This window comes from Podarcis filfolensis (genome assembly GCF_964270895.1).
Source record: "Podarcis filfolensis genome assembly, chromosome: 7".
Lineage (NCBI taxonomy): Eukaryota > Metazoa > Chordata > Lepidosauria > Squamata > Lacertidae > Podarcis > Podarcis filfolensis.
This window is the reverse complement of record NC_139603.1, coordinates 40562944-40578213: the sequence shown is the minus strand read 5'-3', so window position 1 is coordinate 40578213 and position 15270 is coordinate 40562944. Positions and strand designations below refer to the sequence as shown.

The window sequence follows — 15270 nt, the reverse complement described above, 5'->3', positions numbered from 1 at the left end:
CAGGAGGTCTGGATGGGTAGACCAAACAAGGGAGCTAAATCGATGCAAATCAGCTGTAGCTCACCCCAGGTTTCCTGTGGTCCTGGCATGCCCCTAGCCCCTCAAGCAGACTTCGGACGAGATCCAGAACCCCCAGATTCCTTTAACGGAATACCCTTTTTTAAGGAGGAGCAGGTGATGGCCACACCTCCCCTCTCCCAACCACACTAAGTCAATGCCTAACCGCCAAACCTTACAAAGTTGTGACGATTGCTGGGAGGTAGGCGAGAACCCAAATGGCCAGTGCCAATCTGCCAAGTGGACAAAATTCCTACCAGGCCCCTGCCACAAAACAGGTGACCAACTGAAGTCCCAAGCAAGGCCAGAGCACAGAAACCAAAGAGGGCGGGTGGGCAGGTGTTTGGCAGTGTGAAGCAACTGGCTCTGACATGTCACGCTGCCGTTTATAAACCCTCACCCTCCCCAACTTGCAAAACAACCTGATTGGGTGCTGGAAATGGGGTGATCGAGAGACCATCCCAGGAATGCCCAGGCTAAGCCCTGCTTCCGGATGCCATGGGGGGCCCCAAGGTCCTGAGTGCAATTAGGACCCTCTTTGAAGAGGATCCCATATCCAGGACTGCAACTTCCTTCCTCCAGGCAAGAGGTGGATCTAGCTAGAGCATGGAAGCTTTACCAGCTTGGGTTAGGAGCTGCATTTTTAAAGAGTGGGGAGATTTTTTGGGTGGGGGGGCGGGTTGCAGTTTCTTTTTTCCAAAGGGAAAATAATATGAAAAGGATTCCCTGAAGGTATCCTTTTCTGCAGGTTGGTAAATTGACAATAGTGTCTTCAGCAACAAGGAAAAGCTCTGTATCACTCTTCATGTGTTAATAATTAGAGAGACAACAGCGACTCCCTGTGCAAATTGAAGCTTTTTATCTGCAAATATTATGAGATGCAAAAGGAAATGAAATGTATCTACGGAACACACACATCCTTTTAGGGGGTGTTTTTAAATGTGTTTGTTTCTTGTCCTGCTTTGACCATTTGCTTTGTGGAAGCGCAATATTCATTCTTTGTCAGTGTTTAATGTTGCAGAAGCCATTTCACTTTGCTTTCCAAAGGCAGAGGTTTCCTATCAAAAGAATGTACCATAAATGATGTTAATGCATAATGATGAACTTTTTTTCCTAGCACACATTCCTTTCTATTGACATAGTTCTCTGCTACTTTCCCTTCACATATAAAATGCATTAGAAAGGCTGTATTGCCAATCCAAATAATTAAAAAAACTCAGCCAGCAATGTAAATGAATTTCACAAAACCACTATGCAAAGACACTTGAATAAAGTGTCAGGTAGTCTACATAATATGAAATTCAAATACAGCCTTTCCTCAGGTTGGAATTCCTTTGTCAGGAGAGAGCCGCCGGACTCTTATGGTGTTATATATCCTTTTAAAAAAAACACACACAAATATATAAGTAGAGTTTAGGTAGAGGAAAAATTAAAACAAAGATAAAGCACTATTTCTTTTTTCTTTGCCTGTTGAATATAGTGTTTTCCAGTTTCCTTCTCACATTTATTATGTATATATGGCAACTTGTATTTCTCCAAGGGAATCCTTCCCTCACCCCAATTCTGTCAATATTTCCAGCCTTATTTCCAGACTATCTTTTTTATTTCATTTTGTAGCTTATCTCAGCTCTCCCTAGTGTTGCAATATATCCCATTTTTATCATTGGCAAATGTCATTAAAATGCTGTTTATCTCCTCTTCCTGATCATTAATGTAGGTGTTATAAACAACGTGGATCCTGTTTTTTGCCCCAGGGAACATTTCCTTCCATTTGATGTGTTGAAGTTTATCATATTCCTTTATTTATGATCCTTCAGTTACTTTCCAATTCTCTTGACAAACTAGGTAGGTATAATTGTCAAGAATATGGAGTATCTGGCTGCTGACTTATTTACCTTGAGGCTTTGGCTGTTTACTTTCTTCTTCTTCTTCTTCTTCTTCTTCTTCTTCTTCTTCTTCTTCTTCTTCTGTGCTAGGCTTTCTTTAGGCGTCATATAAACTGCTAGTTATCTAGTACAATTTGTATACTTTCAAATACCATCAAAATTATAGGCTCCTCCTTTCTTAAGTGTAGTATTACTCTGGCTGATTCTGTGATGTCTTGAAGCACCTGTTCCTTCAAAAATATGAAGCATGACTCAGTTGGTGTCAGGCAGACAATCTAGGAAAAATGAGGGACATCTGCTGCCACCTTATTGAGGATCCACTCTGTATTTATCAAGAGTTGCTTCATCATATTTATCAAACACCAAATGCTTACATCTTGTTGGCATGTAGTGAATCATGGGGCAACAGAAGTGTGCATGTCTGGAGTGGGTAGGAGAACAGCAACCATCAGATAATGGTGATTTTTGTGCTACACACCCTCCAACATTTCTCCAATAAAAATAGGGACATCCAACCATACCCCCCAACATTTCTCAGATGAAAATAGGGATGTCCTTAGGAAAAGCAGGACATTCCAGAATCAAATAGGAAACCGGGACAGCTTTTATAAATCCAGGACTGTCCCTGAAAAATAGGGACATTTTGGGGGTCTGGTGCTATACCATGTCAACTAGTGTAAATGAAATTTAGCATGCCATGGTGGTATAACAGTCAAATAGCCACAGCTGTATAATGCAATGGGTGCTGCTGTTTAAAAGGAACGTTAGCAATTGGGACAGTTTGTATCCATTAAAATAACACAATAAACCCCATGTCTGAATGCAGCTCTAGTCTTCATGGCTACATTGAGCTGGACTGCCTTTAAATAACATAACCAATTCAATATTAATGGCAAACAACTGGTTTGTTAATTGTGCATCCAGCACGTGCAGTTCATGAACACAGAAGTACTAGAGCTTGTGTTAGAAAAGGAGTGTTTAATAGAACATCTGAAATAGGAATGTTTGTGGAACTGGATTCTTTGTGAATTCTGCAATCAAGTGAGCTGATTCGAGCCACCTGGATTAATGTATAGAATTGAATTAGTTATCCACTGGCTTTCGCCCTTCCCAAACATTGCATTTCAATCACAGTTTTTGACACACAAGTGCACACACACACACAGTATATACACATTTTTAAATTCAGTTTTAGATAAAACACATTTAGAAATCCGTTTCTTTGAGAAAACATATCATTGGAATACATGTTTTCATATGGACTTTTTTTTTTTAATCACAATTGGCACAGAAAAAGGATTGGAAATATATTGAAAGCAGATTTATTCATCCATTCCCTAGTCTGAAAGGGGCTAGCTATGCACATAGAGCTGTAATTTTACAGAGGCTACATGTGATCAGGAATTCTGACCGTGCTGGATTTTTATCAACTGGAAAGCCTCAATATTTAGATTGTATGCATACATGTTGACTGTATGCACTCAGTCTCAGCTATTTCACTGAATATGTGGACATCAAGTGGGATGACAGATGGATCTCTTATTGTTATAAGAAATAAGAACAAAGCCTCCTTTACTTAAGAGAGAGGAATGTGGGTGATTATCATCTGTGCTCACAGGTATCCCTGCGTGTCTTTGCCAATAAGCGCATTGAAGAACTATATTTAGTTTTCATAGCCACGTTCACTCCCAGTTATGTATCTCTGAGACAAAGTTTCATTCTTCACTTTTAAGGAGATCTGTAAAACTTCAGGAACTCCTTGGTGCTACACCACATAAAAGTAATTTAATGAAGTGTAGTGAGGAAACTCTCAAACTGTAGTGTCCATTGCTTTTACTTTGACACCTCCACATAAAAGAGGACGCATGCCCTGAAAACTCAAAGTACCATGTTATATGAAGTTTTGTGTGCTGTTATTCTATATCCTCCAGCTAAAGGGAGAACAGCATAGCCTGTGCTTTCAAATATCAAATCCACTGAATTTCATATTTCATCAGATCCCTAAAGGCAGAAGGTGTACACATGCTGTTATGTCCTACATTCTGGCTTTCCAAGACAGCCCAGAAAATGTCCTCAAGCCATATATATATATATATATATATATATATATATATATATATGGGATGTGGGTGGCACTGTGGGTTAAAGCACAGAGCCTAGGGATTGTCGATCAGAAGATCGGTGGTTTGAATCCCCGTGACAGGGTGAGCTCCTGTTGCTCGGTACCTGCTCCTGCCAACCTAGCAGCTTGAAAGCACAAAGTGCAAGTAAATAGGTACCGCTCTGGTGGGAAGGTAAATGGCATTTCCATGCGCTGCTCTGGTTTGCCAGAAGCGGCTTTGTCATGCTGGCCACATAACCTGGAAGCTGTATGCCAGCTCCCTCGGCCAATAAAGCGAGATGAGCACTGCAACCCCAGAATTGTTCGCGACTGGACGTAATGGTCAGGGGTCCCTTTAACTTTACACACACACACACACACACACACACACACATACAGTGGCACTTCGGGTTACAGATGCTTCAGGTTACAGACGCTTCAGGTTACAAACTCTGCCTAACCAGAAGTAGTACCTCAGGTTAAGAACTTTATTTCAGGATGAGAACAGAAATCATGCGGTGGCAGCGGGAGGTCCCATTAGCTAAAGTGGTGCCTCAGGTTAAGAACAGTTTCAGGTTAAGAACGGACCTCCAGAACGAATTAAGTTCTTAACCTAAGGTACCGCTGTATATAAAATTTCATTTCATTATTATAACAACCAAATGAGGTAGATTAGGCTGAGAGAGTAAGAAATCCCTGAAACCTTTTAAGCAACTAAGCAACTTTCATTGTGGGGCAAAGATTGAGTCTGTGGCTACCCAGTACTTAAACTTACCTCTTTAGTATCTCCAGGCTGGGTGAATTGACCTAAAGTTGCTGGTGAACTGTCCTGTCTGGGGACTGCAGTAGATATTATGGACAGCAGAGGTGGCTAACTGACGCTCTCCAGATTTTGTTGTACTCCAACTCCCATCAGCCCTAACCAGCATGACCGATGGTCAGTTATCATGGAAGCTGTAGTCAAACATCATCTATGCCACGTCCAACCTCCAAGAGACTGTGATCTACTCCCACTATAAATAAACTGGCAGTGATCTACCCATTGGATTGACCAGAGTTGCTAAGCTTTTTTTTTGGGGGGGGGGGGAGACTTCTTCATAGTTGTTGAGCTTTTTTGGGGGGAGGCTTCATCAAAATTGATGAGCTATTTTTAGGGAGGATGAGCCAAAGTTGTTGAGCTTTTTTCTTCTTCATCAGATCAGTTGGACATACCTGAGGGTCAGAGGATATTCACCCCTGACATAGGTGACATACGACTAGATGTACTGTACCTATAGGGACGTGGGTGGCGCTGTGGGTTAAACCACAGAGCCTAGGACTTCCCGATTAGAAGGTTGGCGGTTCGAATCCCCGCGACGGGGTGAGCTCCCGTTGCTTGGTCCCTGCTCCTGCCAACCTAGCAGTTCGAAAGCACATCAAAGTGCAAGTAGATAAATAGGTACCGCTCTGGCAGGAAGGTAAACGGCGTTTCCCTGCGCTGCTCTGGTTTGCCAGAAGCGGCTTAGTCATGCTGGCCACATGACCCGGAAGCTGTATGCCGGCTCCCTCAGCCAATAAAGTGAGATGAGCGCCGCAACCCCAGGGTTGGTCACGACTGGACCTAATGGTCAGGGGTCCCTTTACCTTTACCTCTTACTGTACCTATGCAGTTCTATTACTCAAATAGGAACTACTGAGAAAAGGATTTAGGTCAGGACTGCAGTATGGGGAAGGAGAGTTGAATACTTTCCTTATCCAAATGACTTCCTCACACGGTTGTTAGTCAAAAAGAGGGATGCATAATAGCTCATTTCTCTTGCTCCCTTCATATGCTTTACAGGAGAAGAAATTATGTGGGTGGAAAGATCTCTCTCTCTCTTTCTCTTTCTCTCTCTCTCTCTCTCTCTCTCTCTCCACCTTCACATGAATATTCATTCTCCTCTACCCCCTGCAAAAGAAAAAACAAAACAAAACCCTACACAGCCTTCAAGAAAGTTCTAGAACATTACTTGGTGAGATCCAGTCACAGAACAACTAATTTTGGCCCTAAGAAACTCAAGCTATAGAACAAATTGGCGGAAAGGGGCTGTGGAGGATTTGCAGAGGAAGCCTGGGTACAAAACTGTCAGAGACGCTTTAAGTGAAGGTTATTTTGTTTTAAATAAAGATTGAATTAAATTACCAATATTGTCTCTTACCAATTCTACTACACTATAGTTAAGATGGCAGGCAAATTGTCCCTTTACCAGCAGCTTTCCACTTAGCCTATACTCTTCAGGTTTCTGTTTCTGTCTAACAAGCAAGTATAATAGTACAAACACTGATATTTGCAATTCCGTTTGCTTTTTGCTTCTCCATTTTTGCCTCAATGGTAATTCATTTGAGATTTCCTGTCTGGTGTTTCTTTTGCTTTTGTTCTTAAAAACAAAGTAGCTGATGGACTCGTTTTCCTTATCACAATGCCAGCTTTTGGGTATTGAAATGTTTCAATTGATTACACGACGCGGAGGCCATAAAATAAACACCTAATAGAAACATGGTAAATAAATAAGAGGCAGGGCTCTCTTTGCACCGGATGCCATTTGAATGCATTTGATGGCTTTTAGATCACTACATTTTGTGCTGATCAGCCAGATGGATAAAGTGACAGAGAATAATAGTTCTGAGCCAATTTTATACTGGCTGTAGATTGTGCAAACAAAAATACAGCAGGGGAATTTAATTTGGAAGACTGACTCTATTCCTGAAAGATGAAATGGAATGGGATCATTTTCTGAAGAGCTGGATTAACATTAAAGTGTTTTACTATCTTATTATCTAATGTTATACATAAAGTTTTATGTCCACCAGCTTAGCATTTTAAAGATCTTTAATACTGTGACAATAAAATTGAGTGCTGCAGCTAATTTTATATTCCATAATAAAAAAAATAAATCTGTGCTGGGAAATCAGTCATTTTTTAAGCTCTTAATAAAAAGGGGAAATGCCCAGATGTGAATAGTATTTGGTTTTATGCAACATGCTTGATTACCATAGTTAAGTTGAATATTGATTCACACTTGAACCTGCTATATTTTTACTTTTTCAGGTTCTGCCAGTGAGAAAATTAATTAGGAGTATAACAAGAAGTCACACTTAATTATGAATAGATATCGGCTGTTACAGAGATCTATGTTTTAACGCGGATAAATTAGATTTATTTCAAAATAAATACTTTTGCTGAGAGTCTAAAGTATATGTACAGCCACAACAAAGACAAATCACAAATTATGTGCACCTATTAATTTGTCTGAGGAAATGTAGGTGAAAGTCTCAGAGAGAGAAAAATGTGAAAAACAAAATGACTGTCACAACAGAGTTTCAGATTTCTCTAGATAATTCTAGAATTGGCAGTGAAACACATTGGTTTTTTTCTTTCTCTCCAAGACTTCAGGTGTTTCTGTATTCACTATAAACTGTACAAAATTCCATACTGTATGAAATACATATACATTTTCGATTGTGATTATTAAATTGTAGCCAGCAGAACTTTGTAAATAGCTGAAAAGCTTAAACTGCACAGAATATTGAAAGAAAATTAAGTTTTTCTGTACTTGTAATGTTGAATGTCTTTTTCTGAAGAGGAAAAAATAGCACATACTGATAATCTGAGATGATCATTTTAAGCAAGGATGTCTTTTCAAATGCAATATTCCTGTACACAGAAAATAATGTCTCAACAACAGGTGCACCAACTCACAATTTGCTTATATCAGAATCTTCCATTTTTGAAGGGAAGGTGGGTAGCCTTTATTCTAGCATCGTTTCTTCAAGATGCTGCCAGTACACAAATATATTTCTAACAACCATATGCCAAAAATACAATTTAAATAATAAGACTTGTGCTGTATTTCAAAACGGCTTGGCTTTGCCATCTGTGTTGATATTTCCCACTTTCTTTGATACAATAAGAGAGTTGCACTCTTTTGTAACTATTGCCACAGTCATGTCTGCTGGACTTTCCCATAATGTCACAATTAGCAGTGCCTATGGCTTTGCCCTCTTTGCAGAGCCCCAGGGGCTTCTTACATACTTGAAGCGAGATCCCAGTTCAGGAACATAGTCATAACTTTCATCCTGTTCAGAAGAACTTGATCCCAGGGAGCTAAGCGATCCAGCCACTGACCCAGTACCTTCAAAAGCATATATCTGAAGGGAATCATAAGGGGGAACATCGGGATCAGAGTTGGCTTCTTCTAACTTCATGGTAATGAATTCCCGGAAAACAGCACTCTCGGGGCCAACCTGCAGAGATTGCCTGTAAAGGCTCTGGATCTGTGTTGTGATATTTCTTCGAGGTTTGTGTTCTCTGAGGACAGTTTGGTTCCTCAGGGCTGAAATATCAAAAGCCTCCGTGTCCTGCTCCCCACCTCCTTCGTCGTCATACTTCACAATGTTTTCTCTGAATGCTTCTCCTCCTTTCTTGTGAAATAGAGATTGCTTTGTCTGCTGCTTCAAGGCCACAATTGCTAGAATAAAAACTGCCAAGCAAACAAATAAAAGCGTGGTGCTGGTGAAATACTTGAGAAATTCACACACACACACACACACAATTTTTACTAATCTTGATGCTACTGCAGTGTGACCAGTTTTATAGACTCTGGTTTCATGGGTGAGATAGGAAGAGTGTGGATCATGAGCATGGTAGTATTATGAGCACATATATGTGTATAGAACTGGGGTAGATAAATGGGGTCTATGAGTTATTGTAAATGGGGTTTTGTGTCTGGTGCTTTTTTAGTTTTTTAAAAAATTGAGGTGTTGGTACTCATATCTTGATAAAAGTGCTATAAGCACCAGCACAAAATCGTTGTCATCGTAGCAAAGGAAAGTGATGATGGCACCCTGTACCGTGAGTACTATCACAGATACAAAAGCACTGGTTGCATCCAGGATATACCGTATTTTTCGCTCTATAGGACGCACTTTTTCCCCTCCAAAAATGAAGGGGAAATGTGTGTGCGTCCTATGGAGCGAATGCAGGCTCCCTGGCTTCAGTGATAGCAACGCGAAGCCTCAGAAGCCTGTGCTCCGGAGGCTTCGCGTTGCTTCCGCTGAAGCCAGGAGAGTCTGCTCTTTGAGGCTGGCGGTGGGGGAATTCCCCCACCTCCCGCAAAAGCAGGCGAAAGCCGTGCGCTCTTTAAAGGCTGCGCGGCTCTTGCAGGCTTTTCTGCGAGGTGGGGGAATTCCCCCACCTCCAGAAAAGCCTGCAAGAGCTGCACAGCCTTTAAAGAGCGTGCAGCTCTTGGGGGCTTTTCCCCAAGGAGGGGGAAGGGACTGACTGGCCGAGTCAGTCCCTTCTCCCTCCTGCGGGCTTTTGCGGGAGATGGGGGAATTCCCCCACCTCCCGCAAAAGCAGGCAAAAGCTGTGCGCTCTTTAAATGGGCTGCGCGGCTTTGCTGGCTTTTCTAGGAGGTGGGGCAATTCCCCCACCTCGCAAGAAAGCCCGCAGGAGCCGCACAGCCTTTAAAGAGCGAGCGGCTCTTGGGGGCTTTTCCCCAAGGAGGGAGAAGGGACTGACTGGCCGTTTCAGTCCCTTCTCCCTCCTGGTCAAAAAGCCCGCAGGAGTCACGCGGGGCTCCTGTGGGCTTTTGCGGGAGGTGGGGGAATTCCCCCACCTCCCGCAAAAGCAGGGAGAAGGTCTTGGAGTAGCGCACAGGCTGCGTGCAGCCTGTCCACTGCTCCCAGAGCTGCGGGGGGGGGGGGATCATATTTTTTCCTTGATTTCCCCCCCTGAAAACTAGGTGCGTCCTATGGTCCGGTGCGTCCAATCGTGCGAAAAATACGGTAATCACCATGAAGGTGTTGAAAATTAGGGTAAGGGAAACTCAGGGCTGGGAGTCAAGTGTAGTCCTCCAGGCACGTCTATCTGGACCTTGGAACTCTCCCCAGGCTATGTGTTATCTCATCAGCCCACACCCCTCACTGGTTCTACTTCGTACACCAGCTGTCTGGCTATAATGCATTCTTTAACTCTAATCATCTCTCTTCCTTGTCTGGACAAGGATAGTGAGGATGTATTTCTGTGCATGTGTGTAGAAACTAGCCTATTATACAATGATAAAAGTTACATTCATTCTCTGGGCTATTTTTGCCTCTGGCCTTGTCCACCACTGGCATTTTGCTCTAAGGAGATTGCCCAGAAGTGAATACAGTGGTACCTCGGTTTTTTAACGTAATCTGTTCCGGAAGTTTCTGAAATGTTCGAAAACCGAAAACTCAATAGCCAACAGCTAGGCCTCAGGATCTTGCACTCAGCGGAAGCTGCGTGGCACATTCAACTTCTGAGGTGTGTTCAAAAACTGAAGCATTTACTTCTGGGTATACGGCATTCAAAAAGTGAAATGTTCATCAATGGAGACATTCAAAACCGGAGGTACCACTGTATGGTCCACTGTCTAAAAAAAGGGTGCCATTGACTCATATATGAGTTCTGTCAGGTTTTAATATGGGTAATACAAACCATGTTCTGGGCAACAAATCCATGGAACCAAGAAGACATAATATGAAATGAAGAAAGGATTGTTTTTCTTACCTAATATTATTAGTAGGCAAGCTACAACAGCAACTAAAGCTTGTACACTGATGCCCATTGAGAAGAGCATTGCTCCATATCTGCATGACTGGAGACTAGGTTTGTGGTCACAATCGCACACAGTGACGGTCAAAGTGTTTGTGCCGGTGAGGGGTGGACTTCCGTTGTCAGCAATTAGGATTGGTAAGGTAAAAATAAACTGTTCTCGACGATGAAATCCCCCTCGTGTGGTGATAATTCTAGCTGTATTATCTTAAAAAAAGAATAACAAAAAAGATGATTTTGTTTCATGACATTGCTTATGGGTTTCCAAGTCCAACAATTCACGTTCAGTTAGAATATCTTATTTATGAGAAACACTGTGCCATATTTTGTGCAGATAAAGAGGTGTGGGGGAAGAAAGTTGGAAATCATGATGCTAAGTGGACAACTTAGTCCCACTGAGATCAGTGGAGCTTGCCTCCTCATGTTTAGGATTATGCTGCACATTGGCTAAAATCTGAATAGTTCAGATGCACCGCTATCATCATCATCCCTACATAATCTCAGCAACCCTGCAGTACTAACTCAATAAGGTAGACTCGTATTATGTGCACCTGGGTGGTGTGAGGCTGAGAGGCAGTGGTTAGTCTAAGGCCACATATTTTGTGGGCCAGGCAGCATCTGAACCAAGCAATTTCTTATTCAGAATACAGTGAACTTTCCAAAAGTTAGCTGTATTGATTTATTCACCTAGCCAGAACATTCAAATAATTAGCAAAGTCAATATGAGCAATGTATACTTTAGTTGAATTTGAAATAGCTCTTCTTCTAAGTCTCAGAAGGCTGCCTTTAAGTGGTCTCCTTTCCTGCAATTTCATCAGCTGTTGAACTTAGGTTTTCCCCTCAGATTAGTTTCGATTGGTGTCCCCCCTTTACGATTCTTTCTCAGCCTAAGGGATCAATACAAATGCTGCATAACATCGCAGCACAGAAAAGTCATTCATATGATGTCATCTGTCTATCGATGAAAACAGTGTAATGGGGGAACAAGAAACAAAGTTAAATAATTGTGAACTGTGCCTTTGTCTTTAACTGTGTTTTAGCAGAACTAAATACAAAGCAGAAGCTTTTATTAATATTAAATCTTCACTTCATTTTAAAAACCTGCTCTCTCCCTTGCACGCTCTTCCCTTTTCTAATACTACCAGTGTTTGGCAGTTTAAGAGATAATGGGGAAGTTATTACTCCTACAATCTGCCATATTTAGAAAGCAATTATTAAGAGATAAAATTGGCTTTTGAGATTTTGTTCTGAGGGTTTTTTATTATTTCAGAGCACTATATCTGCAGATCTGTGAAAGAGCTGCTGGAATAAGAATCTGCCAGCGGTGCTCTACATAAGAGGGAAAGAATTTAGTATCCTACTACCTAATCCAGCTTCCTGTTTTCAGCAGTAGCCAGTCCATATTTATCAGGAACAATCAAGAAGAGCATGAAGGCACTAGGCCACCCTCAGTGATTTACTGTCCCTGAACTTGGAAGTTCTACTTAAATGTCATCTACATCAGCCTCCCCAACCATGTGCCCTCCAGGTGTTGTTTGATTATAATCAGGGTGGAGGAAGGGGGTGTGGTAGGGGCTGACCACCCCAGTTGTCACCACTGAGGGGGTGACAAAATGCCAGACGGCACTCACTGCGGGGCCTGCAGTGTGCCTGAGCCACACATCTCTCCTGTGAGTGATGCAGTGGCTTGGGCGCCCACAGGCTCCGCGCTGCCCCAAACGGTCTGCCCACCACCTCCTCCTCAGCTGTTGGGTGAGGAGGAAGGTAGACACCTTGGAGGCCCTGTGGAGTGCCCTGCTCCCACTTGCCCTGTCCTCACGGGCGGCTGGCCCCACCCCTGGTTATAGGGTATGCACGCCTCCCTAGGCATTTGCTCCGCTGCTGATTATAATCCCCATCATTTCTGACCAGTGGCTATGCTGGCTGGGCCTGATGGAAATTGGAGTCCAAAACATGTGGAGGGCACTGGGTTGGGCAAGGCTGAACTTTATAGAACAGGAGCTCTCCACTCTGCAACAGTTTGTTGTAGATCCCACTTGTCCTGGCTAACAGCTACTGTTCACCCTATCCTTAATTTTATCTAACATTTTGCAACGTTGTCAAAGCTAGTAGTCATAGTGCACCATTTCACCATTGATTCTGCACATTTTGTTATGTATTGTATGAAGCGGTGCTTCCTTTTGAATCAATTTTATTGGTTGACTCCTAGTACTGTGAGATCACCTCATGAGAAGAGAAGACTCCCTGGAAAAGACCCTGATGTTGGGAAAGATGGAGGGCACAAGGCGAAGGGGACGACAGAGAACGAGATGGTTGGCCAGTGTTCTCGAAGCTACTAACATGAGTTTGACCAAACTGTGGGAGGCAGTGGAAATCAGGAGTGCCTGGAGTGCTCTGGTCCATGGGGTCACGAAGAGTCGGACACGACTAAACGACTAAACAACAAACAACTATAAGATGAGGAACATCTCCTCTTTCTCCTCATGGTATCCTTACTTTCTATAAACAACCCTACCATTCCCACCAACCCCACCAGAACCAAGCTAAAGATGTTGCTACTGAACTGTGTGCAGTCTCCCAGTGCCCTGGACTATTGGCATAGAAGAGGCTGCAATCTGCCTTGCTACTTCTCTATAGGCTTTCTAAGTCAGATTGCAGTTTCTTTTGCTGCAGAGAAGGATCCTTGAGGAGAAACCTCATGAAATTCAGCATCACCTTAGTCCTTAGTCATCTCCCCCATCCCCTCTAAATCAGAAGTCAACAATTCCTAACAATCTGCTACAACTGCCCAGATAGTTGCTTATTTGAGTAAGTGCTTAATAGGCTTTTTTTTTTTACACCAAGAATAGTGACTCTGGTGGGACTTATAATTTTATATGACTCTGGCTATAGTCCCTTACCTCCGTGAGATTACACAGACTTAGGTGACTACAGCTGGCAAGAATTAAACACAAATGTTATTAGGGACAAAATATTCTGTCCCTGGGTGGGGGCAAATATACCCACCCTTGATAGGAGACTTGCAGATGGTAAGATCAAGCAGGGTGTGGAAGGCTTAAGGTAATGGTGTGGAGAAGCAGGCCAAGAGAAGTTTTTCTAATAGTAGAACTCAGGGCCACCCATTGAAGCTGAATGTTGGAAGATTCAAGACAGACAAAAGAAAGTTGCATAGTGAAACCATTGCATTAGCTCCTCCAAGAGGTAGTGATAGCCACCAACTTTAAAAGAACTGTAGAAAAATTCATAGAGTTGGAGGCCATCAATGGTTACCGGCCATGTTGGCTGTGTTCTGTCTCCAATGTTTGAGGCAATATGCCTCTGAGTATCAGTTCCTAGGAATCACAACTGAGAAGAACACTGTTGTATTCAGGTCCTGCTTGCAGGCTTCCTATAAGCATATGGTTGCCTCCTGTGAGCAGAATATTTGACTGGATGTGCCTTTGCTCTGATCCAGCAGAACTCTTATAATGGTCTCAAGCTACACAGTAAGAAAAAGAGGAGACTGAATATGATAGTAGAAATGCTTGTGGGGATCTATGTCCCATTCAGCAAAAAGCAGCACTATATTTTATCATTAAGATATGGAAAAGAGGTGTAATTAATTTGTCAGAAGATAAATGATAGATATGCCATAAATACAAACCCAATTTCTTCCACATTTGGTGGAGGAATTCAGGAACTGAAAAATCTTGGAAGCAATAACTTATCAACTTCCTGCACCTTAAATAGAATATTTTATTTGATCTATGAGTTATTTTATTTGCATTCTTATAATTAGATAAAAGCCAAGCATGCCAGATTAATTTTTGCTTATTAGCTGTAGCTCAATTATAAATAGCTAAATTGGGGAGGGGATGACATCATGAGATCACTGCCTAATAAAGGTTTCAGAAACAGCAGACATAGCGGAATTCTTAAAGCAATGCTTTCCTGGCCTGATGACAAGTATTTAAGATTTGTGTCTTGTGGAATGTGTGCCTGACTGTTGAGTATGCTGTCTTCAGTATTGTGCTTTACAACAGCTCAGTAAAAACACATTTTAAAAAAGGAAATGGCTCCAACACTCTATAGTTATTCTGCTCAACACATGAAATAACCAATGATCACAAACATCCTTATTCATTTGTGTGTGTGTGTGTGTGTGTATATATATATATATGTGTGTGTGTGTGTGTGTGTGTGTATATATATATATATATATATATATATATATATATATATATATATATATATGTGTGTGTGTGTGTGTGTGTGAGTGGTGTTTTTAGTGTGTTTATACACCATACCTCTAGTGTAAATACATCTCTCAGGACAGTTTGCAACATATAAAAATTATAATTTCATTAAAAACCTCAAAGAGACAGCATCATCAGTTGTTGTTTTTTTAAAAATAATAAAAGTGTTGCCTATTTCAAAAATTAAAAGACTGCTAGAATAAAACTTTCTTTGATGCCTTGCAAAAAGCAGCAAGTGTGGGGTGGGACAGTATTGAACTACACTTCATTGGTTTTTCATATTATGGGACCAATCTGGAGAAGGCTGTATCCTCGCCGACTATGCCACTACCAGAGGAGACACTTCTTCTAATCAAAGGAAATGGGCAGGATAATAAGGGATGCGATGCTCCC

At 41.9% G+C, this 15270-nt stretch overlaps 1 protein-coding gene across 7 annotated transcripts in view; it reads right to left on the bottom strand.

Annotated features, from left to right (window-relative positions):
- Nucleotides 1–796: 796 nt before the first annotated feature.
- LOC310766400 (cadherin-19-like) overlaps nt 797–15270 on the bottom strand; it is a 71354-nt gene continuing 56880 nt past the window's right edge. For 6 of the 7 annotated variants that reach the window (XM_083622591.1, XM_083622587.1, XM_083622588.1 and 3 more), the window contains 2 exons: nt 10598–10849; nt 6875–8543 (listed from right to left, as the gene is read on the bottom strand). In XM_083622591.1, coding sequence (XP_083478717.1) covers nt 8050–8543; nt 10598–10849 — 746 coding nt within the window. In that variant the 3' untranslated portion in view covers nt 6875–8049. Of the gene's footprint in view, nt 1116–6874; nt 8544–10597; nt 10850–15270 lie in introns of those variants that run through there. The other variant, XM_083622593.1, reaches the window with a different exon arrangement.